Source organism: Furipterus horrens, unplaced genomic scaffold, assembly GCF_987537825.1.
Source record: "Furipterus horrens unplaced genomic scaffold, mFurHor1.1.pri manual_scaffold_4, whole genome shotgun sequence".
Taxonomy (NCBI): Eukaryota; Metazoa; Chordata; class Mammalia; order Chiroptera; family Furipteridae; genus Furipterus; species Furipterus horrens.
In genome coordinates, this window is record NW_028327174.1 from 28,188,349 (window position 1) to 28,212,775 (window position 24,427).

Sequence of the window (24,427 nt, forward strand, 5' to 3'; positions counted from 1 at the left end):
TTCTTAAACTGTGACCTATCTAATCATGTCACTTTTCTGCATTGAAACTTTCATAACTTCTTTTGTCCTAAATAATATCCAAATTCCTTGACTAGGCACATCTTGGGTGGGGCTATCAGCCCACTCCCCTGAGCATCCTACCACTATCCAGCCACTCCAGTGGACTATGGGGTCTCTTCCCCCCTTCTCCAGATGATTTTTTTTGACCGTTGCCCCCTGGGAAACACCTGAGCATTACTTCCACTCTGAAGCCTTCCATCACACCCATGTGCAGAAAGAGAATTAATTGCTTCTTTCTCGTTATGTTTACTGCATTGAAAAATTCTCTTGTACTGACCAGCACCTTTGGCTGATGAATTTTGGAAGTCCAGCTTTAAAAACTGAAACCATGAAATGAGATTTATTCATTCATGAGTCCACACAGCACAGTGCCTGGGCCTTAGGATGTTTGAGACCAGGACTTCTCCCCAAAGCAGCAGTCTTCATGAGGCAGAAATTACAGACACTGACTTCTCCAGCTTTGTGTCCACACGTACTTGACACTAGAGGACACAACTCCTTCCCACTCATTTCAGTCATAACACTTAAGAGCAAGCATTCCAGCTGATCGGCATGGTCTGCAGGCGCATCCCTGTCTCTATCTTCATGGAGAGGGGACTGGGTACAATGTTTCACCCAGACCGAGTCAGGGTGCCTCTTGAACTGACATGGGAGTGGGGTACCATAACTAGCACCCCCATTAGGACCCCTTATTGGCTTCAGAGTAGGAAAGAAGCAGGGCTTCAAAAGAAGAGGCTTCAATCTTAGAAGGGATTCCAGACAGGCAGACAAAGCAGGTATCAACCAGACAGTTTTTCAAAGCCTGTAGCTAAGAACACTTATAATTATCCTTTGAATGTGCCTTTCTTACTAGAGCCTGAGCTCCTGGTGTCCAAGAGACCTGTCTTACTCATCTGCCTGTCAACACTCAGACATCATGATACCTGACGCCAAGCTGACACTTAGCTAACGTCTGTTTGTTATGAATTAACAAATGGATAGCTCTCCAATATTGTGTGAACAAAATATCCAGGGAACATAATTACAGAAGTTTATATCGTTTTGAAGTTAGGTAAATGAAAGTTTATAGAACCTCTATAATTAAAATTTCATTGAGTGATTCGAGATTTAACTAAAACACAATTGGAGGCAGCCGTCCGTCTCGAGAGACGATGGTGTAGCTTCTTAAGAGTCTATCTGCACCGCCGAGAATGGCTGTGCAGTCCGACTCGTGAGTGACACGGTATCTGTCTCCTCCCGTGTTGAATCGACATCTTGCAATGACGCTGGAGTGTCCTCTCCAGTGGAGCTGAAGCTACAGAGCCTGGGCAGGGTGATATGGAGGGTCTGCTGTTGCCCATGCAGCAGACCCCCCCTCTCTTCGCAGCTGAAGGGTCCAAGGGAAAGACGGAGTCAATACAGCTTGGCTTCAGGTGCGCCGCAGGAGTTGCCGGTGTTGACTACAACGTCAAACCGCCTTAGGGACTCCGGCTCCGGATTTTCTGTCGGGGTTTACTCCCTTAGCCTTTCCCCTGAAGAGGTATGCCGCAAGGCAGCGGAGGTTTTTTGGAGTCAGAGTTTTCCTTCTCTGATGTGCCCTGACTGGAAGATCGAACCAGCGACACTTAGCTCGCAGGCCGACGCTCAATCCACTGAGCCAAACCAGCCAGGGCTACTAAAACACAATAACCTTTGACTAAAACACAATACACCTAATAAGTATTGAGTTCACACTGTTATCATTTTATAAAGGCCACTTAATCTTTACAAAAATCCCATGGTTATAGGAATTACCGCTATTTCTTAATTAAGAAGATGAAGTTAAGAGGTCCTTGGGCTTCTGCAATCTCCCTCAGGTAATAGCATATGGAAAAGGAATGGAAACTCAGGCTTGCTGATGCCAAGTTTAGTGCTGTGCTCTTAAGCAAATTATTTAACCTCTCTGAGTAAAATGGGGAAGTAACACGTACTTCTGAAGATTGTTAATTCTGAAGATTGTTCCAGATTAAGGAATCAATAGATAATAGTTGCTCCATTTGTCAGAATGTTGGAGGACTTCCTCGGATTTCTGACTGTGTGTATTTCTGTATGTATCTGTGGCCACTCCTCTTCTTTGTCCCACACCCTAGGGACTCATCCTGCATTTTTCTCCTCATTAGTGCTGCCTCCGGTATATTCGGGAGCCTCCGGGACTGGCTATGGAACAGGTAACAGGTTCCTGGGCTCCCATATCCTTGCTGCAGCCAAGTACCCAGGCCCTTCTCACCACCCCAAGCAGCTAACCTCTAGCTCAGGAATCAAACCAACAGTCATAAGGACGCATGGATCCCAGACCTTGTTCTACCTTAGTTTGCACCACTGTTCTCTCAAGTGTGAAAAAAGGATGCTGGACTGGGAAAATTTCTATATTAAAGTTTGTTATGCAAAGGAAATTTTAGTGAAAATACTTTTATTGCAGAGTCACGCAATAATATTATCCCATTTCAGACAAAAAAGTTTTAAATATTTTTCTATCCAGCAAGTATGTCAGTGTTGGTCTTGCCTAGTTTGTCAGATCCATTGCTGTTCCTTTTAGCCCTCCCTTCTTGGTTTCCTTCTCAGCAGAGGTTACATGCCTGTAGCGTATATTTAGAATTTTCTCCTGAATATAGATTCTAGGAATGGCTGAAGCACAGAGGACCGAAGAAATAGCATGCTGACATTTCTTTCAGGCCCACTGCCTAGATCTCACTGGGCTTATTGCTTTCTTCTTATTAGTCACACCGACTGAGTCTGATTAGCCCGCCCTGATTTATGTTTAGCAACCTGGGAGCACATGGCCAGCGCTTATTTTCATGCCTGATACAATCATCCCTAAAGATGTTCTTAGACTTTGAAAGATTAACTCCTTTCTCTGGAAGATCCACTATTTATGAAGCATCATGACATGAAAGACATATATTTTTAAACACTTTACAAAATTGAATTTATTCTTTTCATCATCATAGCACTTTCGTAAATGGGCTGTTAAAACACAGAGTGAAAAATTCTTAATACATATGAGTAGGATGTTTGTAAACCTATTGTTTTCTGAGTTAGTGCATCAGCTCCTATGATAAATAATGAATAAAACCCAAACTTCAATGCCATTGCATATTTAGCCCTTGGTTTAGCCCCACAGTTCCTTCTGGGCCACTGACAATAGAGTAATGCACCACTTAACGACCCGGATACGTTCAGAGAAATAAATGTCATTAGGCAATTTTGTTGCTGTTCAAACACCATAGAGTGCCCTCATACAATCCTTGATGGTCTAGCCCATGACACGCCTAGGCTGTGTGGTATAGCCTTGCTGACCCACAAGCCTGCACAGCGTGATACTGTACAAAACAATACAAGATTAAGTCAAGCACAGTGTGTGAGGCTGCCGCTGACAGTACACAGCACACTCTTTTTATAAATGGAAAGAATACACTCTAAAATACTGATAAAATGTATAGTATGGTACATACATTTATTTGTAACATAGTTGTTTATTATCATTATCAAGTATTATGTGCTATGCTTTTATACAACTGGCAGTGCGGTAGTAGGTCTGTGTACACCAGCATCACCACAAACATATGAGTAATGCATTGCAAAATACAATATTACAAAGGCTACAAGATCATAATTATAGCCCACATTAGGCTATAGGAGTTTTTCTGTTATATTATAATCCTGCGGGACCACCATCACATATGTGGTCTGTTGTTGTTCAAAACATCATCATACAGTGCATAACTGTATAGAAAGGGTCACATTTTATGTTTGGTCCCAAGAGCACTACTCTTGGCTTGCAAACTGGCCAGGAACCTTCCAGGGGTAACGGAAACCAGCCTTTATAAAGGACAACAGGGAGAGATGGAAGAAAGGCAGTCCACTCCCAATTGGTAAGTGACAGATGTCATAAGCTTGTTTATGAAACTTGTCTTAGGTGGCACAAGAGGAGTAGATCTTCGCACAGCCTGCCAAATCTTAAATGTTTACATAGAGTCTTAATGAGGTCCAATCACAAACACAAGAGACCTTCACTGGGGTCAGACATGAGTGGATACCATCAAGATGGTCTTCACATCCCATTTCTATCTCAATGCTTTAACCTTGGGGCAGCTTCTGGGGACTAGAAAGACAAGTTGAAGACACATTCCAAGGACAGAGGAGGGTGTTGGAAGCTTCCAATTGCCAAGGTCCAGCTCTCAGGTCAACCAGAGGTCATGTCCTTCCACAAGTACAGAACTCAACATTAGAAACCTACCCATGTGTCTGAGGATGAGACCATCTTGATAAAGGGATATTTTTAGATGTTAAGAATTACCCAGGTCACAAAGCACCTGGCATATGTCAGGCATTGGTCCTTGAACTGGCTATGCACATAGAAATAAGATACAGTCCCTGCCCTAGAGGACTTAGGGTCTAGTGTGCTTAGAATAGCACAAACACAATTAAGTCTAGTAAATGTTAACACAGCGTTGAACTGTTGATGGTGAGATAGCCTTTAAAAGTCCTGCTTGATTTGCCTGCTGACAACATCTGTGGTACCAAAATCAATAAGTAGATTAATTCTAAGAGGCAAATACCCACACATAATTAATGCAATCAGCAATTTTTTTCATTCATTTAATAAACACTTGTCAGTTGTAAATTGTGTGTCAAACTCAGTATTAGTAAAATAAGTTGAAAAGGGAAGACAAATATGGAGCTCAGTTTTGATTTGTAGATTAGTGGTTAAGAGCCTGAACAAGCTATGTGACCTTGGGCAAATGACTTAATCTTTCTGAGCCTCAGTTTTCTCAACTACAAACTGAGGTTGAAAATAATAATAACATCTCAGTGTCCATCAGTAGATTAGTGAATAAAACAGCTATGGTACATATCGTCGTCGGCAGCCGTCCGTCTCGAGAGACGATGGTGTAGCTTCTTCAGAGTCTATCTGCACCGCCGAGAATGGTTGTGCAGTCCGACTCGGGAGTGACACGGTATCTGTCTCCTCCCATGTTGAATCAACATCTTGCGATGACGCTGGAGTGTCCTCTCCAGTGGAGCTGAAGCTACAGAGCCTGGGCAGGGTGATATGGAGGGTCTGCTGTTGCCCATGCAGCAGACCCCCCCTCTCTTCGCAGCTGAAGGGTCCAAGGGAAAGACGGAGTCAATACAGCTTGGCTTCAGGTGCGCCGCAGGAGTTGCCGGTGTTGACTACAACGTCGAACCGCCTTAGGGACTCCGGCTCCGGATTTTCTGTCGGGGTTTACTCCCTTAGCCTTTCCCCTGAAGAGGTATGCCGCAAGGCAGCGGAGGTTTTTTGGAGTCAGAGTTTTCCTTCTCTGATTATGGTACATATATACATTAGAATACTACTTGGCCATAAAAAAGGAAGTTTGGGGGAGAGAAATTAGGGGGAAAGGGGACAACTGTAACTGAAAAACCAAAATTAAAAAAAAAAAAAAAAGAATTTCTGTTAAGAGAAAAGAAAAAAAGGAAGTTTTACCCTTTGAGACAGCATGGATAGACTTTGAGAACTATGCTAAGTGAAATAAGCCAGTCAGAAAAAGAGAAGTACTATATGATTTCAGTCATATGTAGACTCTAATGAACAAACTGAACTAACAAGCAAAATAGAAACAGACTCATAGATAGAGAGCAGGCTGACACCTATGGGGCAGGAGGTCAGGGGGTGGACAAATCAAGCAGAAAAGAAAAAGCACTCATGGACATGGACAACCATGTGCTGATTGTGGAAGGGAGAGGGAACATAAGGGGGTAAATAGAAAATATACAATAAAAATAATTTAAAAATTAAAAAAAGAAAATAATAATACCATCTCATGAGGTCATTTGAATGTTAAATGAGATAATTGTGTTTATAGACTGCCCAGTTTAGTATCTGGATCCTTGTAAGTCCTTAGCAAGTTTCAGCAATTTTTCCGTCCCACTTTCATAGAAGAGAAATCTGAGGTCGGAGTCATGAAATCACTTATCTAGGCTACTGCATACCTAGAAGATAAATTAAAAACAAAGCAGCAAATGGTACAAAGTATATGAGTCTTGCATGAGACCAGAGAGCAGAAAGACTGATTTTGCCTGTGGAGCGTGGGAAAAAATTAGGAAGAAATATTTAAACCAACTACACAAATGCTTTTTCAAACACTGTCCATAAACACTTACCTGGGGACCTGGAGCTAAGTTTTCAGCCTGCTAACTGCTGACTTTCCCAATATCTGCTGTGGATCCTCAATCCGGTCCCTTCTTCTAAGACTATCTTAGTTTCTATTATTAAGGCTGGCTAACCATTAATGAGGAGGGTTATCACAAGTTTCTCAGTGCTGGCTTTTATTTTTTTCAGAGCTGGCAGGTGAGGAACGAGGGAGGAAACAAGTGTCTTGAAACAGCCTTCTAGAATTCTTTGTAGGGCTACCACAGCACTTCTCCCTCCGAAGTAAAACAGAGTGCTTCTTCAAACCATATAGCTTCTCCAGCAGAGCTGAAAACAAGGGCTTCTCTGGAAGTTGAATGCCAAGATGATTTTCACTCATTCTTTTATTATTTACTCATTTCCATGATGGTTATTTTGTGTTTATTACATGACACAACCTTGAACTGGAAGGAGATTCTCTATGAAGAAGAATCCTCAAAGAAAAACCCTGTGAAAATCATGAGACATAAGAGTTAATCTCTCTTTCTGCCTCTCCTTGTGTACATTGTAACTCTGTTTTACAAAGTAATGCTTACCATGACATTAGTTCTGGAAAAATTATCTCAGTATAATTTTATTGCTAATTACCTGAATTTGACTTCCATTTTCATGTTTTCTCTTTTCTTAAACAGAATGCCACAACATTCCATGTAACTGTTCAAGATGATAATAGCATCGTTGTCTCTTTAGAAGCTTCAGATGTCATGAGTCCATCATCTGTGTATGTTGTGAAGATAACTGGTGAATCAAAAAATTACTTCTTCGAATTTGAGCAATTCAACAGCACTTTGCCTCCTCCTGTTATCTTCAAGGCCAATTACCATGGCCTTTATTATATAATCACTCTGGTAGTGGTAAATGGACATGTGGTTACCAAGCCATCCAGATCAATCACTGTGTTAACAAGTAAGCATCATGTGTAATACTGTCCTTTGTGTTTCTTATTTGCGTGTATTCTTGTGAAGTCCTAATTAAGAGAAATGAGCCCCAAATGGCAAGATCAAGTGAAGTCAAGTGACATAAATTCTCCTTGAAGTCAGGTCGCATACATTTAAAGTTCTGCTTTATATTAATATAGCTCCTTGCTGAAGTTTAATAACATTTTGCTATTATGTTTTGTTTGAAATGTTTAAAACTAAAAGGAAGTGAATCTTAATGAATGAGGTGTTTTAAGACTGAATGACAATTTTAGGTTCATGATTGAACCGTGTAATTTTCTCTTACTTCATAGGATTATCATCATTAAGCTATTTTTGCCATAACACATATTCTCATATTAAGCAGGTTAAGTTTTGAGACATGAATTCATACTCATATTTAGCCTGCTCAAATTCTGTTTTACATTTTCAGCTGAGAGAGAAAAAGATACCACTGTTTATCACCACTATTCTCCACATCCTCATAAGAGCCTTGGCATCCAACACCCAAGAAAACTGCAAAAAAAAAAAATTTGACATTTAATCTTCAGTTGTCCATGTCTTAAAGAGTTAATGCTGATATTAGGAATTTTTTAGGACTGGTTTTAACTATATGTGATGCTCACTTTACTCTGACTTTAATACCTAATCTCAAAGTAAGATGCAATTCTACTGTATATGTTGAGGTGTGGAAGAAAAACTGTTATCTATAATATGGTAGAGTTTATCGCTAGAACAATTTAATGGCTCAACAAAGTTCTTTTTTCTCATTGTTCTTCAGTTCAAATTTTTCAGCAGCTTATGTGATCATTCTGTCAACAGTGAAGAGAAAGGACCTAAGGATATTTTCTATTGAGAGAAAGGAGAAAAACACCAATAAGCAAGAACTCAGAATCAAGCTAGAGAACATACTTTTAAACCATGTCTATAAAAAATTAATTGCAGTTTCTCTTGCCAGAGTCCCAAGATCTGTTTTGAGTCCTAAAACTTAGGAAAGGCACAGACCCAAGACCTTCAATGTTTATAGATATAATGAACAAGTGTAAGACCTAGTTAAATTAAAGGAAGAACTTGCCTGGTAATATACTGGCTTAAACAAATTCCATAAAAGGTGAATTGAGAATTAATAGGTCCAAGCAACAGACTTAGGTATACAGTAGCTATAGAACAACTTCTTGAAATCAGAAGCTTTGCCTTACTCATTTTCATAATTTTGTAAGCGTCTAGCATAAGCCTTCTGCTTAATAGGTGATCAATAAATATTAATTCAATTTAGTTAAGCAAATAATAGGAGGAAGAGTCAGGGGAAAAATTACTAAAACACAAAACAAAATAAAACTGTGGTAACTTGCTGGCTCAACATTTATTAGCACGCCCTCAGCCCCTCCTGATTAGGCAAAGATACGGTTAGCTAATGGCTCGTAAAAAAAATTGGTAACTCAGTATTTGATTAGAAGATTTCTGGCATGTCTCATTGACATTTTAATATGTGCACTGAGTTCTACTTAAAATACTTACTACTTTCCTTTGTGATTTCATCTCTGACTTGGGGGCTTGGAAGTGCATTGCTGAATGACCAAAAATGTGGCAATTTGGCAGAAATCTTTTTATTGATTCTTAAGTAAATGCCGTTGTCATCAGAGAACATACTTTGTGTGATTTCAATTACTTGGAACTTGTTGAGATTTGTTTTATGGTCCCAAATATGGTCTATATTGTTTATATGCTGTGAGCCCTTGTTGGGTAAAACTTTAATAAATGTCAATAAGGTCAAGGTGACTGTTCAAGTCTCCCTTACTGCTTTTCTGTGTCTAGTTCTAACAATGTCTGATACAGGAGTGTGCAAGTTTTTAACCTGTGTCTGTGGCTTTGTCTCCTTCTCTTTTTACTTCTCTTAGTTTATACTTTGAAGCTTTGTTGTTACATTGTAGGTGCAAGAACTTTTAGGATCACCATGTCTTCTTGTTGAGCTGAGCTTTTAAGCATATGCAATGTCCTTCTTTATCCCAAGTACCATTCCATGCGTTGAAGTCTATTTTTTCTGATAATAATATAAACTTTAGTTTTCTTTTATATTGTCCTGGTATGCTTGTTTTATCTTTTTACTTTCAATCTACTTATGTCTTGGTATGTAAATGGGTTTCTTGTAGATTGCATCGAGTTGGATCTTGCTTTATTCCAATCTGGAAAATCTCTGCCTTTTAATTGAAGTGTCTAGACCAGCATTAGCCAATAAAACTAGATGTTAATCACATATGTAATATTAAGTTTTCTGGTAGAAAACTTTAAAAACTTTTCAAAGAGGTAAAATTGATTTTGACATAGTATATTTAATCAATTTCATTCAAAATATTATTTTAATAAATAATGACATTAAAATAAAATAACCTGTTTTAGTTTTAACATAAATTAATTAAAATTAAGTAATATTAATTAATTTCTCAGTTACATTAGCCTAATTTTGAGTGCTTATTGAGCACACGATAGCCTTATGTGGCTACCAATTTTGATAGTGGAAGTTTAGCATTTATACTAATGTGATTACTTATATTATTAATTTCAAATCTACAGTATTACCACACTGATGTGGGAAGTTGAGTTGATCTAGTCGTTAACTTAATTGGGTTTAAGGTGTTAGTCACCTTTTAGTTCATCACAGATTTCAAATTCCTCACAGGTAGTGCGGTAGAGTAAAGGGTATTTCCTAGTGCTCCAGTTTCAGCCTCAGCAAGGGCTCCATGATTCTGCCCCTCCCGTAACAATGAACTGCTGTCGCTTTTACTGGTGCCAAGATTTGGGTGGGACAGGGGAGGTTCTTGGTTCTTCTGGTCCAGCCACAGGCTTAGGCAAGCCCTGCAATCCTGAATGAGGCATTCTTAGCATTCCTACCCCTCACTATAAGCTGACACATCCATGGAAGGTCTTTAGTTAATTTCCTACCTCTTCCCTGGTAGTAACAGAACTCTACTTTATATCAGTGTATGATCAATGGGGCCAAGAGAGTGTTTGCCCCTCTCCCAGGAACTAAAACCTTGTACTTCTCCCTGTCCCTCAGAAGAAGGGTACCATTGCCTGAAAACTGGGAGGGAACAAGTTTTCTGCCGCCGCAACCTAATGCCCTAATGCTTCTGTTTTGTATGAAGAAGGGTCCTGGGCATTAAGTAAGACTTCTCCCTGATCTCTTAGTGACACCAGTTACCATCTACATGCCCATGACCCAGAAAATGGCTCTCCTGCCCTCAGTATTTCCCATTAGCACCTGATAAAGGTGCATGAAAAGAGCTGGACTCCCAGTCATTCTAAACCGGTACTGTCCTAAAACTTTGGGGTGATGAGAATGTTCTATACCTGCATTATCCAGTACAGTAACCTCTAATTTTTAATTTTATTTCATTTTGATTGATTTACCTATAAGTATAATTTAAATAGCCACAGGTGTTAATAACTAACTTATTGGACAAAGCAGTTCTAAACTATCTTTAGAACATACTCACCCTTATGAATTCATTAAAATTGGAGTTGTTTTCTTCTTGTCTGCTTTATGTCCCCTTCTTCCTACCATGCCCTGCTAAAGGTCAAATGGTGTGTCCTTTCTGTCCTTAGAGGGGCTTGTCACTCTTTGGAGTTTACTTCATTTGGTTGCCTTGGAATCTCACCTCTCTGACAGATGCCAGAAAAGCTAGGATCTCATGAATTATTTGGCTTTTTCTTCTTACTATTGGGTATTGGGAAATGAAATTGACTTCCAGTTTTCTACATCCTAAGTGGAAGAGGAAATTGGCATTGATTTCTAAAACGTAAAAATGAATGTGGTTCCTTGTCTCTCCTCTTCTATCCCATTTTTAAAGGCTCAATTACATCATCTGTAAGGGATTCCAAAGGGATAATAAGTTGGGAATATAGACACTGTATCAATGCACAAATATTTTTATGACATTAGGCATGAGGTAACATTTGAAGTTCAGCTTTCTTATTTTTAAAAATGGGGCAATTCAAATACGTGTTGACTAAGATTACTTTTGAGCTCTAAAATTATCATATTTGTTAGTTAATGATGTACTTTTGCAGTCTTTATTTTTCTGAATCAAAAGCTTTCCTTAAAAGGTTAGGAAACATTTGTAGTATCTACCCACACAGTTGACGCGTTCCTCCTGAGAATAAAAGGGTACCTCTTCTTGATGAAATAAGCAATGACAACACAACTGGCCCTGTGGCAGTCCTTTGATATTTCTCTCTAGTTGTTCTGAGTCTGTCCCTCTGGGAGAAAGCTGAGAAACATGGCAAAGAATAAATTTAGCACAAGCACCTTGTTTGGCCAGTTCAAAAGAATTTCACAACCCTTAGGCTCTGACATCTGATTAATACTTAAATGATAGAGAACCTTCAGTCTGTTGTGTGCAACTTAGAGAGAAGAAGTAGTTTCTTAACAGATAAAATAATACATGAAAACAATTGCTTAGAAATTGGAGAAATATTATTTACACATAGCTATCTCTGTTAGTAGTTCTGGAGACAGTAGCTGCAAACATTGCAGAACACATCGAAACACACTACAAATATAATATTCTACACAAATCCATCTATTATAAATAAAAATAATCCATGAGTTCTATCTTATTTATTGGTTACATTCTCTCTGCCATGCATGTCCTAGGTGTCAGAGAAATAAAGATCAATAAAAATATTCACACTCAAAGATGGTATAATAAAGTGGAAAAGACAGATAAACAAGCTATTACAAGAAATGATAAATGCTATTCTAGAATTATGTAGGAGAGAGTACCTAGTCTCCCTAGGGGGTATTGGGAAGACATCACAGAAAAAAATAAAACAAGCATTGAAAAATTAATAAAAATTTGCCAGATTAATAGAGAACGTGAAGTGTTACAATCAGAGTCAAAGGGAACCACGCGTGCAAAGAATGGAGGCATGCACCGCACGGCACACTTCTGAACTGCAAAGAGTTAAGATTTCAAGCTTTGTGATCCCAAAAAATAGCAGGAAAGGTGGCTAGAAAATTGGGAAGAACCTAGCATATTTTGCATGAGGGTTTCGACCTGAATCTATAAGTCATCAGAACTTATACAAAGAAGTGACGTGATATGATGTGATGGGAGAATTTTATTCTAGTAGTAGAGTTGTACACCACAGGATCTTACATCCTTCATTGGAACGGACAAATGACCAAGCATGTATTTTGAGTAGTGGTTCAAAGGATGAACTTGAGAACCAGGGAAATCTGGAAATCATAATGCAGCCTTTGGTAGATTATTACTTTCTCTATATCTTAGATTTCTAGTCTATAATCTATTCCAGGAGTTAGAAAACATTTTCTGTTAAGGCCTAGATAATATTTTATACTTTGTGTGCCATCCAATCTGTGTGGCAACTATTCAAGCCTGCTGTTGCAGCACAGAAGCAGCCATACACAACCAAAACAGACATACATGCTGTGTTCTAAATGTTAAAGACACCACAATTGGAATTTTACATAGTTTCATGTGTCTTGACATTGTACCCCTCTGTTACTTTTGTCAACCATTTGAAAATGTAAAAGTCATTCTTAACTCACAAGTCATACAAAAACCAAGTGGCAGGCCAGATTTGGCTTGCAGGCTGTAGTTTGCTGAGTTGTTAGAGGCTACTATAAAATAATGTAAATATTTTTGTAATGAAAAAAATAAGATAAAATCCTTAACAAAGTGTGGAGTACCGACTATAAGTTCAATAAATATAAGCAATTCCAATGACATTAAATAGAAAAAATATTGGTGGTGCGGGAAGCGAAAGAGAATCAAAACAGATTGGGCAGGGAAGTCAGTGATGTGGGGTGACTGGTTTAAGATTGATTCAGATGAAAGTGAGAGTAATAGGTAGTCTCCAGGCTTAAAAGTTTTAAGCAGAAACAAATAAGAACAATTAAGGTCAAATTAGAGGCAGGGAGGGTAATTTAGAAAGCTGCTGTTATATTCCAGGAAAGAAAATGAAGAGTTGAACTAAGATAAGGGCTGGGATAGTAACCACCCCCCTTGGACCATGAGTGGCAGCTGTTGGCAGCTCACATCTGTGGCATCAGTCAGGTCCGTAAGCATCATACCCATAAGCATCATCTAAACCCAAGGCAGGAGCTCTGGCCTGGGACGTAGGATAAGTCCCTTTTCTTTCCTCCTGCCATCAGAAGTGAGGGCCTACACCCAGGTTCCTCTCCCTCCGGAGGACTATGTCAGAAGAGACACATTCTTAGATGGGTTACATCACAAGAAAAGGCTACCGACCACTGACTCAAGAGCTTCTTTGGTTTTAGTCCATGAAAACAGAGCGATCTCAGAAGGAAGCACCTCTTAACAGTTGCTAACAAGTATAGGGTCACCTCTGCATTCTTCAAACAGTATCTCCTTCATATTTGCTTTTGTTTCTTTATCTCTTGTCTGAGATAGTCACATCCAGAACTTTTAAAAACATTCTTTTGAGGATTGATTATGAGTATTCCAAGGGTGATTAAAGAACATAAAATAATCGTCAATGTGAACATCAGTTTTCATTATGTGGGGCAACTAATGAAGAAAATGATTATATTAAATGTCATTTAAAAAATCTTATTAAAAGAAAAAATGGAAATTTAATGTTAAGATTTCTAGTAAAAAACAATGCAGTTAAATCCTGCTTTGTCATACACTCTTTATTTTACAACAAAAGCAAAAAGAAAACCAGAAGTAATTGTTAAGTTCAAGAACATGACAGTTGTCTCTGTGAATCAGAAAACAGAAACTCAAAGTGGGAAAGTGGATTGAAACATATATGAATATGCTTTTTCTTGCAAAGAAAGCATAGGGATGCAGGAAACACACATCTAATCTTACTATCAAGGACCAGTCTTAGTTACCCTGGGACTCCAGAAATGGACTTGTGATGGTTACTATATCATCCAAAATATCCAGAACCCAAAAACAATGTTATATACTCTGTTCTAGATTTGGGGTTCTGGTGAGGTTAAAGAAGGGAATAGCTAAACTGCCACAAAACAGCAAAGAATAAGCAAAAAATAGGGAGATGAGAAAACATAAAATTAGCCTAGGGTTAGTATTTCAAAACACAGGAAGAAATCTATGCTAAAAAAAAAAAAAAAAAGATAGACATTAAAACAACTCTTAACATTTCAGATTATATTTTACATAACAATACAATGAAAACTAATAGTATGTTATGTATGTTATGATGTTCAAAGTGATAAATGTAAGAACAGTATCTAAAAAAGATCGAGGAATAATGAAGCAACCATTGGCAGAAATAAAACAAAAACACATAGACTAAACATAAATTAAAATTTTTAGAAATTAAAAATAAAATCAGTTAAATGAATTTAATATTTTAATTGGTGAAATTAGGTAAAATTAATTTAATTAATTAAATGTAAGTTAACTAATTAATCTTGGATAACAAAATAAATAGAAATTTAAAAATATAATTTTCTGAATATAAAAAATAATAAAGTTAACTAATTGGAAAACTTCATAAGTGAGATAAGTTCTATACTGGTAACAGTTAAATAGAGTTAGTAAATTAAAAATAATACTCTGCACTTGCCCCATAATTTAGTACAGTGAGACAGTTCACAAGTGTAGAGATGACAGGTTCCAATTAAGGAGGTTAATAGTTTAAGAAGAAGAGTACAAAGGAAATGATGGACACAATATTTGAAGAGATGATTATGAAAATTCCAAGACTTGAATAATGACGTGAGTCCATAGATTAACAAAACATTCCAAGCGTTGATCAGGACAATTCAAAAATAAAACCAAAATTAGATTTATGATGGCAGCCTGTAGATTATTAAGGATAAATAAAAATAACTAAAAAACTCAGAAGGTACCAAAATGAAAAAGCATATTATCTATAAAGGAATAACTATTAAATGGATGGAAGTTTTGTCCTCCACAATAATTGGTGCAGGAAGACATGGAGCAATATCTTCAAAGTACTGAGGGGAAATCTGTTCACCTAGAGTTTCATACTTAGCTAAATTACATCAAGCGTAATTATGAATAAAGAAATTTTCTAGTATACAAAGCCTAGGAGAATTTAACATCTACAAACTAACTTAAATAACTATTAGTTGATGTGTTTCAGCAAGAAAGGTGAATCCAGAAGGAAGGCAGAAGACACAATAAAAGAACAGCAGTGGGAATATGATATATGACAAAGTTGGCATAACAGATTAGTAGGAGAACCCATGGGACAGGCAAAAGAATCAAACAGTTCTAAGAAGAGGAAAGCTGAATGATTAATAAATATGTAAAAAGATAATCCACCTCCTTCATAAACAAGAAATTAAAGCAAAGACAAAACTTTATACATCTCAGAGTAGCAAATATTAAAAAGGCTGATAGAAGCAAGTGTTAAAAAGAATATGGTGGAAAAGGAACCATCACATACTGTTAATAGGTATGTAAATTGATGCAAAGTTAGAACACATTTTAACATCTCATACAGTTGAAAACATGCATACTCTACTATCAATAATTTCCCATCTAAGGAAATATGTCCCAAAATGTTTACTGCAGCATTATTTGCAAAAATGAGTATTGGAAACAACCTATCTAACAAAAGAATAATAGATAAATTCTATAGTTTTTTATAGATACTTCAATCAAAATGGAAAAATCTCAAAAGTAATGTTAGGTGACAATATTAAGCTGCAAAATGAAATGTATAATGTAATACCATTAACACAATATTTTCAAATATGTGAAATAATGTCACACATGTAAAATGGACACATACAAATATAAAAGTAAAAAACATACATGGGAAGATAAACACCAAATTCAGAGTAACAGTTTGCCTCTGGCCATGGTGAGAAGCATGTGGGATCTGGGTAAATAATAGGAGGGAGTTTAAACTATGTTTGTAAAGCTTAATATTTGAAAAAACAAAGAGACTTGAGGACAAAAATAAATAAACAAATAAATATAAAAACTATTTACAGTTTCTAACAACTCTATTTCTCTGTTCAGCCCAGGCTGGTTTCTTTTTTTTTTTTTTAAGTATATTTTATTGATTATGTTTTTACAGTTGTCCCGATTTTTTTTTTTTTTTTCCTTTGCTCTCCTTCATCCAGTACCCTCCTTCCCTCCAGCAATCTCACCCCCTTAGTTCATGTCTATGGGTCATGCATATAAGTTCTTTGGCTTCACCCTTTCCTATATTATTCTTAACACCCCTCTGTCTGTTTTGTACCAACCAATTACGCTTCTTAATCCCTGTGCCATTTCCCCATTTCCCCTTCTCCCCCCTCCCAGCTGATAACCCTCCAAATGATCCCCATACCTATGATTCTGTTCCTATTCTGGTTTGCTTAGTTGGATTTTGTTTTTATTTTTTAGATTCAGTTGTTGATAGTTATGAATTTGTTGTCATTTTGATGTTCATAATTTTGATCTTCTTTTTCTTAAGTCCCTTTGACATTTCATATACTAATAGCTTGGTGATGATGAACTCCTTTAGTTTTACCTTGTCTGGGAAGCACTTCATCTGCCCTTCCATTCTAAATGATAGTTTTGCTGGATAGAGTAATCTTGGTTGTAGGTTGCTTTTCTTCACATTGAACACTGCTTGCCAGTCCCTTCCTGCCTGCAAAGTTTCTTTTGAGAAATTAGCTGATAGTATTATAGAAATCCCTTTGTAGGTAACTCTCTGCTTTCTCTTGCTGCTTTTAAAATATTCTCTTTATCTTGAACCTTTGGCATTTTAATTATGATGTGTCTTGGTGTGGTCCTCCTTGGGCCTAGCTTGTTAGAGACTGTGCTTCCTGGAGTTGTATGTCTATTTCTTTTGCCAAATTTTGGAAGTTTTCCTTCATTATTTTCTCACATAAGCTTTCACTTTCTTTCTCTTCCTCTTCTCTTTCTGGCATCCCTATGATTCGGATGTTGATATGTTTAAAGTTGTCCCAGAAGTTCTTAAGCCTCTCCTCATTTTTTTTCAATTCTTGTTTCCTCATTCTGTACTGGTTGACTATTTTTTTCTTCCTTACGCTCCAAATCATTGATCTGAATCCCAGTTTCCTTCCCTTCACCATTGTTTTTGTGTGGATTTTCCTTCGTTTCATTTAGCATAGCCTTCACTTCTTCCCTTATGTGTTTGCTATACTCAAGCATATCTGTCAAGCCTGTGAGCAACTTTATCACTAGTGTTTAGAACTCTTCATCTGTTAGGTTGGCTATCTCCTCGTCGATTAGTTCTCCTACTGGAACCTTGATCCGTTTCCCCTTTTGGGCCATACTTCTCTGTCTCCTCATCTTGACAGGCTCCTGTGTTTGTTTGCCTCTGTGTCTCAGGTAGAGCTGTCTCACCTGTTACATTGTAAGGGGAGGAGCCTTAGGTATTCATCAGCACAGGGCAACCTGTTCCACCATGTTGTGGCGCTGTCTGTGGGGGAGGGATCTGAGGGGGAACAATGCCACTTGCTCAGCACTTGCCCCTCTTCCAGGCACTTCTCCTGATTCCCTTTTGGGACTGGAGCCTCTCTAGCTGTTGCACTGGCCATCGTTCCCAGAGTGGATGGGTCTGCGGATGTCCTAGGACCATGTGGGCCCTTTAAACAAGCAGACTCTACTGAGAGACCGGCAGTTTCTTCTTCCGCCCCAACCCCCACTGGTTTTCACAGTCAGAAGCAATGAGGCTTTATTTTCCCTGGCGCTGGAAACGTGAGCTGTGCGGTCTGGTCTGGTGCTGGGAGTGTTCCCCAGGTATTCCTCTCTACTTTTTAAAATGTGTGACTGTGCTTTCCACTGGACTGCTGCTGCTGCCGCCACTGCTGCCACCACCACACCATGTCCTCTCTGCCCTCACTCTGCCACTCATACCTGTCTGGATGAGTATTTCTTCTTTACACTCTTTGTTTTTTGGACTTCCATGCAACTCGATTTTCTGGAACTTCTGGTTGTCTCTAGTTTTGAGGTAGTTGTATTCCTTCTTAATTGTGGAGGGGGATGCAGTGTGTCTGTCTAGATCTCCATCTTGGCTGGAAGTTTCCTATTGTCATTTTAATGTTTATAGTATTGATCTGCTTTTTCTTAAATAAGTCCCTTTAACATTTCATATAATAATGACTTGGTGATGATGAACTCCTTTAGCTTTACCTTGTCTGTGAAGCATTTTATCTGCCCTTCCATTCTAAATGATAGCTTTGCTGGGTATAGTTATCTTGGTTGTAGGTCCTTGCTTTTCAACACATTGAATACTTCTTGCTTACAAAGTTTCTTTTGAGAAATCAGATGACGGTCTTATAGGCAACCCTTTGTAAGAAACTCTCTGCTTTTCTTTTGTTGCTTTTAAGGTTCTCTCTTTATCTTGAACCTTTGACATTTTAATTATGATATGTCTTGGTGTGATCCTTTTGGGGTCTAGTTTGTTTGGGACTCTCTGTGCTTCCTGGACTTGTATGTTTATTTCCTTCACCAAATTTAGGAAGTTTTCCTTCATTATTTTTTCACATAAGCTTTCAGTTTTATTCTTCCTCATCTCTTTCTGGCACCCCTGTTTCAGATGTTGGCACATTTAAAGTTGTCCCAGAGGTTCTTAAGCTTATCCTCATTTTTTTCAATTCTTGTTTCCTCATTCTGTACTGGTTGACTATTTTTTTCTTCCTTATGCTCCAAGTCATCGATCTGAACCCTGATTTCCTTCCCTTCACCATTGGTTTTGTGTGGATTTTTCTTCATTTCGTTTAGCATAGCCTTCACTTCTTCTCTTATGCATTTGCCGTGCTCAATCATATCAGTCAAGTCTGTGAGCATCTTTATCACCAATGTTTTGAACTCTGTGTCTGTTAGGTTAGCTATCTCCTCATTTGTTAAGTTGGCTAGCTCCTTGTTGCTTAGTTCTTCCACTGGAACCTTGATCTGTTCCCTCTTTTGGGCCATACTTCTCTGTCTCCTCATTTTGACAGGCTCCTGTGTTTGTTTGCCTCTGTGTCTTAAGTAGAGCTGTTACGTCTCTCTGGATGAGTATTTTTTCTTTATATCTATCTTTGTTGGACTTCCAGGCAGCTCAATTTTCTGGAACTTCTGATTGTCTCTAGGTTTGAGGTAGTTTTATTCCTTCTTAGTTTTAGAGGGAGATGCAGTGTGTCTGTCTAGGCCTCCATCTTGGCCAGAAGTCCAGCCTGGTTTCTAAAACAAGAAATGAGAGGGTAGTTGGCATAGAAAGAAGTAATTAATTAAATTAAGATTTAATTTTGTCATCACTGAAAAACACACAGTAACAACAGCTCTTGTTTTTGGCCCATCATTAATTTCTAAAATAATAGTGATAATGATGATGATGATGATGAAGAAAGTATCTGGAAAGACAGTAAAATACTTTTAGAGAATACATTTGAGTTCTATAGGAAACAGTAATTCTTGGATTGAATATAGCTCAGTAATGCCTGGGCTCAGATGTTAGAATGTACAGCTGACCTGGGAATATAAGAAGGAAACATGTAAGTGGTCATTTAAAAAATTCTCTTATTTTAAAATTTAAGCAGTGTGCAGCAGCAAAACAATTCACAAAATAAAATACCTGTGCTCTGATCCTCATGCATCTCTTGAATTTCAAAGTTTCAGTGTAGCTTTGATGTGCAGGCTTTATATCTCAGGACATGAAAAATTGAGTGGACCTCTAACTTCTCTGTTCAGTGGACAGAACCCTGGTGAGGGTGAGAAACCAGACGGCAGCAGCAGAAGAGCTACTGCTCTGCAGTGGCTTTTGGCTGCTAGCTTTCATTTTGTTTCTCTTAGATCCAGAGCCAATAGCTAGGTTTGATTGACTCCCTGGATTAGTAATAAGACTGGGTTGAAAGACCTTTAGATGGCTCAAAACTTCTTTGGGATTAATCAAAGAGAAATAGTCTTCAGGAGGGAGGTTGCTTATGTTTGTGCATTTAAGTGACACGGCAGTGAATTCACTCTGTAACCGTTACCTTTAGGAAGAAGAGCAAGGATGGAGGTAAAGATACAATAGAAACATTTTGACAGAGAATATAGCACATAGTCTCCAGAGATATGCTCACAATATATGCTGCAATCTGAAGGCCTCTCTAATTTTTATAGTCATTAGCTTGTTTTTTTTTTTTGTTTGTTTGTTTTTTAATGAAAATTTCAGGGAAAATCATAGCTCTAACATGTAACCTCAATCCTTCCTGGATCTCTTCAATCAAAAGCAAAGGCAAAAATATGTTAAGACCCTTGGGAACAATAGGAAAGTTATTTACATACTCAGACAAAGTAGGTACTCAATACTTATTCGTGAAGTGCACTAAGTCAAATTTTGGTTTTCTATATTATTTAAACAGAAATTTTAAAAGTGTAGAATTTAAACTAAGAGTTTTACTTTCATTTAGTCTATAGATGATGTCCAAAAATCCTCTGTCCTAAAACTTAGAATCAAAATATTTTTTCCTTTATACTACAGTGATTGACTACAAACCAAATTAGTTTAAAATATTTCTTGAATAAAATAATTGTACGTAAAAATTACCCAGAAGCAAAGGGTGAGGGAGCTCTGTCATTTTACAAGGCTTTTGCTGAAGGGCGAATGGGGAGAAAAAACAGTCATACATCAATCACAGCTTTTTAAAATGAGTATTAAAAATGTTTGTGATGAATTAACAACTTGAGTGAAACAGATATAAACATTTTTAAAACTTCCATAGAAAGAGGAGTTTGATAAACACCATAAACTCTAATTCTCACAAAATAGGATGGTTTGTAATCTTATACTCAAAATAGAAAAATAAGTGCTAAGTTCACACAAAGAAATAAATCTTCCCATAAACACTTATCCTTTATCAGAGCAAAAATGTATCTTCTGTCACTGGTCTGTTTTTAATATAAAATTTTATTGACTTGGGGAAAAGATAAATGAACAAAGAATGTGGAGTTATAGATTCTGCCACATGTTGTATTTGTTAAATTAAATTTGACAAGCAATTTGAAGTCTCTGAGTTATCATTAGTTCTGTGTTTTGTTTGCTTTTCCTAGATTCAAGGTTGTTGCAAAAAGCAAATGGAAAAAGTGAATATCAAAGTTATTTGAAGGGCAGAAAACACCATATCAAATGTACTTTATTAATTCCTGCTAAGGAGAACACTCAACTCATGAGTACTGAAGAATTTAGCTCTTACAGATGATAAAAATATGTGCAAAGTTTTGATAGGTGCAGTCCTTGGTACTTCCAAGTATAGATAATGGCGTTTCTCCTTTCTGCCCCATTTCTTCTTTCTTTATTTACTTTTCTTTTTTTGCAGAACCTCTACCTGTAACTAGTGTTTCAATATATGACTATAAACCTTCTCCTGAAACAGGAGTCTTGTTTGAAATTCATTATCCAGAAAAATATAATGTTTTCACAAGAGTAAACATAAGCTATTGGGAAGGTAAAGACTTCCGGACAATGTTATATAAAGGTAAGAAGGGAAGAAAGATTGAATAAATTATGACCAGTTATTACTTTTTACATGATTTTTGGCTAAATGGTCTTGATGCTCTAAAGAGATCTTATAATTCACTATTTGACCACAAATAAACCATTAAAAATTATTAATTAATAATTAATATATTTAATTAATAATTAAAATAATTATATGACAATCTTGTAATGAGGGGTCTTAGAATGCCTCATTCATTAGTTTAGAGTCATGTGCCATGCAAAAGCATTACAAATACTCAAATTATTGTCACTTACATGTTATTCTTGCCAAAGGTAACATGTCTGGCACAGGAAATGAATTCAAACTATTTCCTTCTGGGTGCATCAGAAAGGCATTTCTAGAATCTAGAGAGATGCCTTCCACAATTTTTTTTCTAGAATATGGTCAAGATTATTATCTGTATGATAAGTTAAATGTATTAATATACAAAATCCAATTTTACTGTTTTTACCGGCTTGCTGGAGAACCTGTGGGAATGAGAGAGAAAGACAAGAGCCCAGGAGAATTAATAATCTCAATATTAAACTGCTGTAGTAATAGTAATAGTAATAGTAAACTGCTGTAGGCTGGAGGTGGGGGAATAGGGTGGAGAGGGAAGGAAGAGAGGGCTTTCAGCTTCACTGGGACTGAATTGAAGTAGAGGAAGTGAAATATTCTCAGGACACCAGAGCCCACCATTTCTCTGCAGGAGCCTTCAAAAATGGTGTCAGAGCAGCCTGGTTGTAACGGGAGACATGCATTGGTGAGGCAGAGAATGCATACTGAAGCACACAGGGCATGTCATCCAGAAAATATCACGCTGACTTGCTGCTTTTACAAATTCCTTTCTTCCATAGATTTTTTCTTTTTTAATGAGACACTGTTTAACACACATGCAGTGCATTTTGCAGTGTTTTAACATTTTAAAACATGTAAATAAAAAGAAACATAGATTCCACAAATTATTGCATTCTTTATTTTCAATGAAAACAAATTATCTGCAAATTAATAATGATGGCCTTACTTGTTTATTATCACAGGCAAGTACAAATGATTGAAAAGCAATCACTGGAACTTTTGCTGAGTTAAAAGCCATGAGTTTAAAAATAAGTGAACATGCTCTGTTTTTCAATTAATTTTTTAAATTATTTTTGACTTTCAATTACTTAAGTGGTACTTTTTATTTCTTTCTCTCATTTTTTTCTAACTTACATTGGATTTCTACTTTTAAAATGGACTAGAATTTATAAGTGAGCCTATCAAAAACATTTCTTGTAAAATTATTTTTTTCTAAGTTATAAAGTGACAAAATACCTTGGGTTTTTATTTTAAAATAAATACCTAACATAATCTTAATTTTTACAATTTCTATATATGTCCTCCACTTAATACACCAAATATGTTCCTGAATCAAAATTTAACTCCAATTGTATCCAATTCTTACAGAAAAAGCCTTTCAGGACTGAGTCTAACAATCCCAATTTTGTCTCTATCCTTATGCCAATTATTTATTAGTCTCCATGCCAGAAGTTGAGGGAAATGTTATTTATTGATATTTAATCATATTGGTTATAACTTCCTAAAAGAATGTGTCATTTAGAAGACTAGTGTTTTAACATAGTTGATTTTTGTCTTCTCAGATTTCTTTAAGGGAAAAACAGTATTTAATCACTGGCTGCCAGGAATATGTTATAGTAATATTACCTTTCAGCTGGTATCAGAGGCAACTTTTAATAAAAGTACTCTTGTGGAGTACAGTGGTGTTAGTCATGAACCAAAACAACATAGAACTGGTAAGTAGTGTGAAAAATTAAATTTAGTGAAAAAAATTAATTAAATTATGTTGTTATATGTATACTTTTATCATTCTAAGAAAAATTCTGTTCCAGAGCTAAGAAAGAAAATAAATACAATTTTTAATAACCTAAAATAAAATTTCTATCAGTGTAAAGGAAACCTGGCAAAATATTCAGTAAGGAAAATCCACAATATGTCAATGTGATCATAGATTTATAATCTTTGAGTAGAAAGAACATAATCCTATGAAAAATTAGAATTAAATAAATTAACTAGATCAAGTATACATCATTTATTCTATATGCCCATCTAGCAGGAAAACTGAAGATGTTTGAATAGAGATTTTTAGATTACTAAAGGAGAATTTTGGGATTCAGATGTATCCAAAACTTACAGTGTTTAATTTTAGTAGCATAACATATAAAACACTATTCTAGGATGAATGGATGGGTGAGTCAATGAATGGAAGAACAGATGGCTAAAACAAATATACACCTACTAAATATCCATGATCAATACTAATATAAGTGTCTAATATAATTAAGCAATAGAATTGTCTGTGCCTAATGTGCCTAAGTACTCAATAGGAATGCTGGAGAAGCCCTTTATATGAACATTGGGTATGGCTTATATGAGATCACCTTTGAGGCCCTTCCAATCCGAAATTCTAAATTGTCATGATTCTCATTAATTAGACCAAGACAAGGAAACTATGTCATACACCTAAGATTTTGTTTGTATTTTTCATTATTCAATTCAAATAAAGAAACATTAATTGAGAATCTTTTACTTAGGAGTTGTTCTAAGTACAGAGAGGAAGACAGAGACTGGTGAGAAAGGGTCCCTGTGTTCAAAAATGGTAGACGTTCTATACAAATGGCCATAATAGAAGGCACAACACAACAAATGCTATATAAGAGGTGTAAAGTTATGTAACAACCCAAAGGAGAGAGATTAATTTTTACCTGGAGTTCATGGAAGAGGTGATATTTAAGCTGCTACTTGAAGAAT

At 36.9% G+C, this 24,427-nt stretch overlaps 1 protein-coding gene across 1 annotated transcript in view; it reads left to right on the forward strand.

The window, feature by feature from the left end:
* The window catches only part of PTPRO (protein tyrosine phosphatase receptor type O), a 198,760-nt gene that overhangs the window by 95,930 nt on the left and 78,403 nt on the right, over positions 1-24,427 (forward strand). The window contains exons 2-4 of the mRNA XM_090275111.1: positions 6,883-7,156; positions 21,458-21,616; positions 23,260-23,412. Coding sequence (XP_090131237.1) covers positions 6,883-7,156; positions 21,458-21,616; positions 23,260-23,412 — 586 coding nt within the window. The remainder of the gene's footprint in view (positions 1-6,882; positions 7,157-21,457; positions 21,617-23,259; positions 23,413-24,427) is intronic.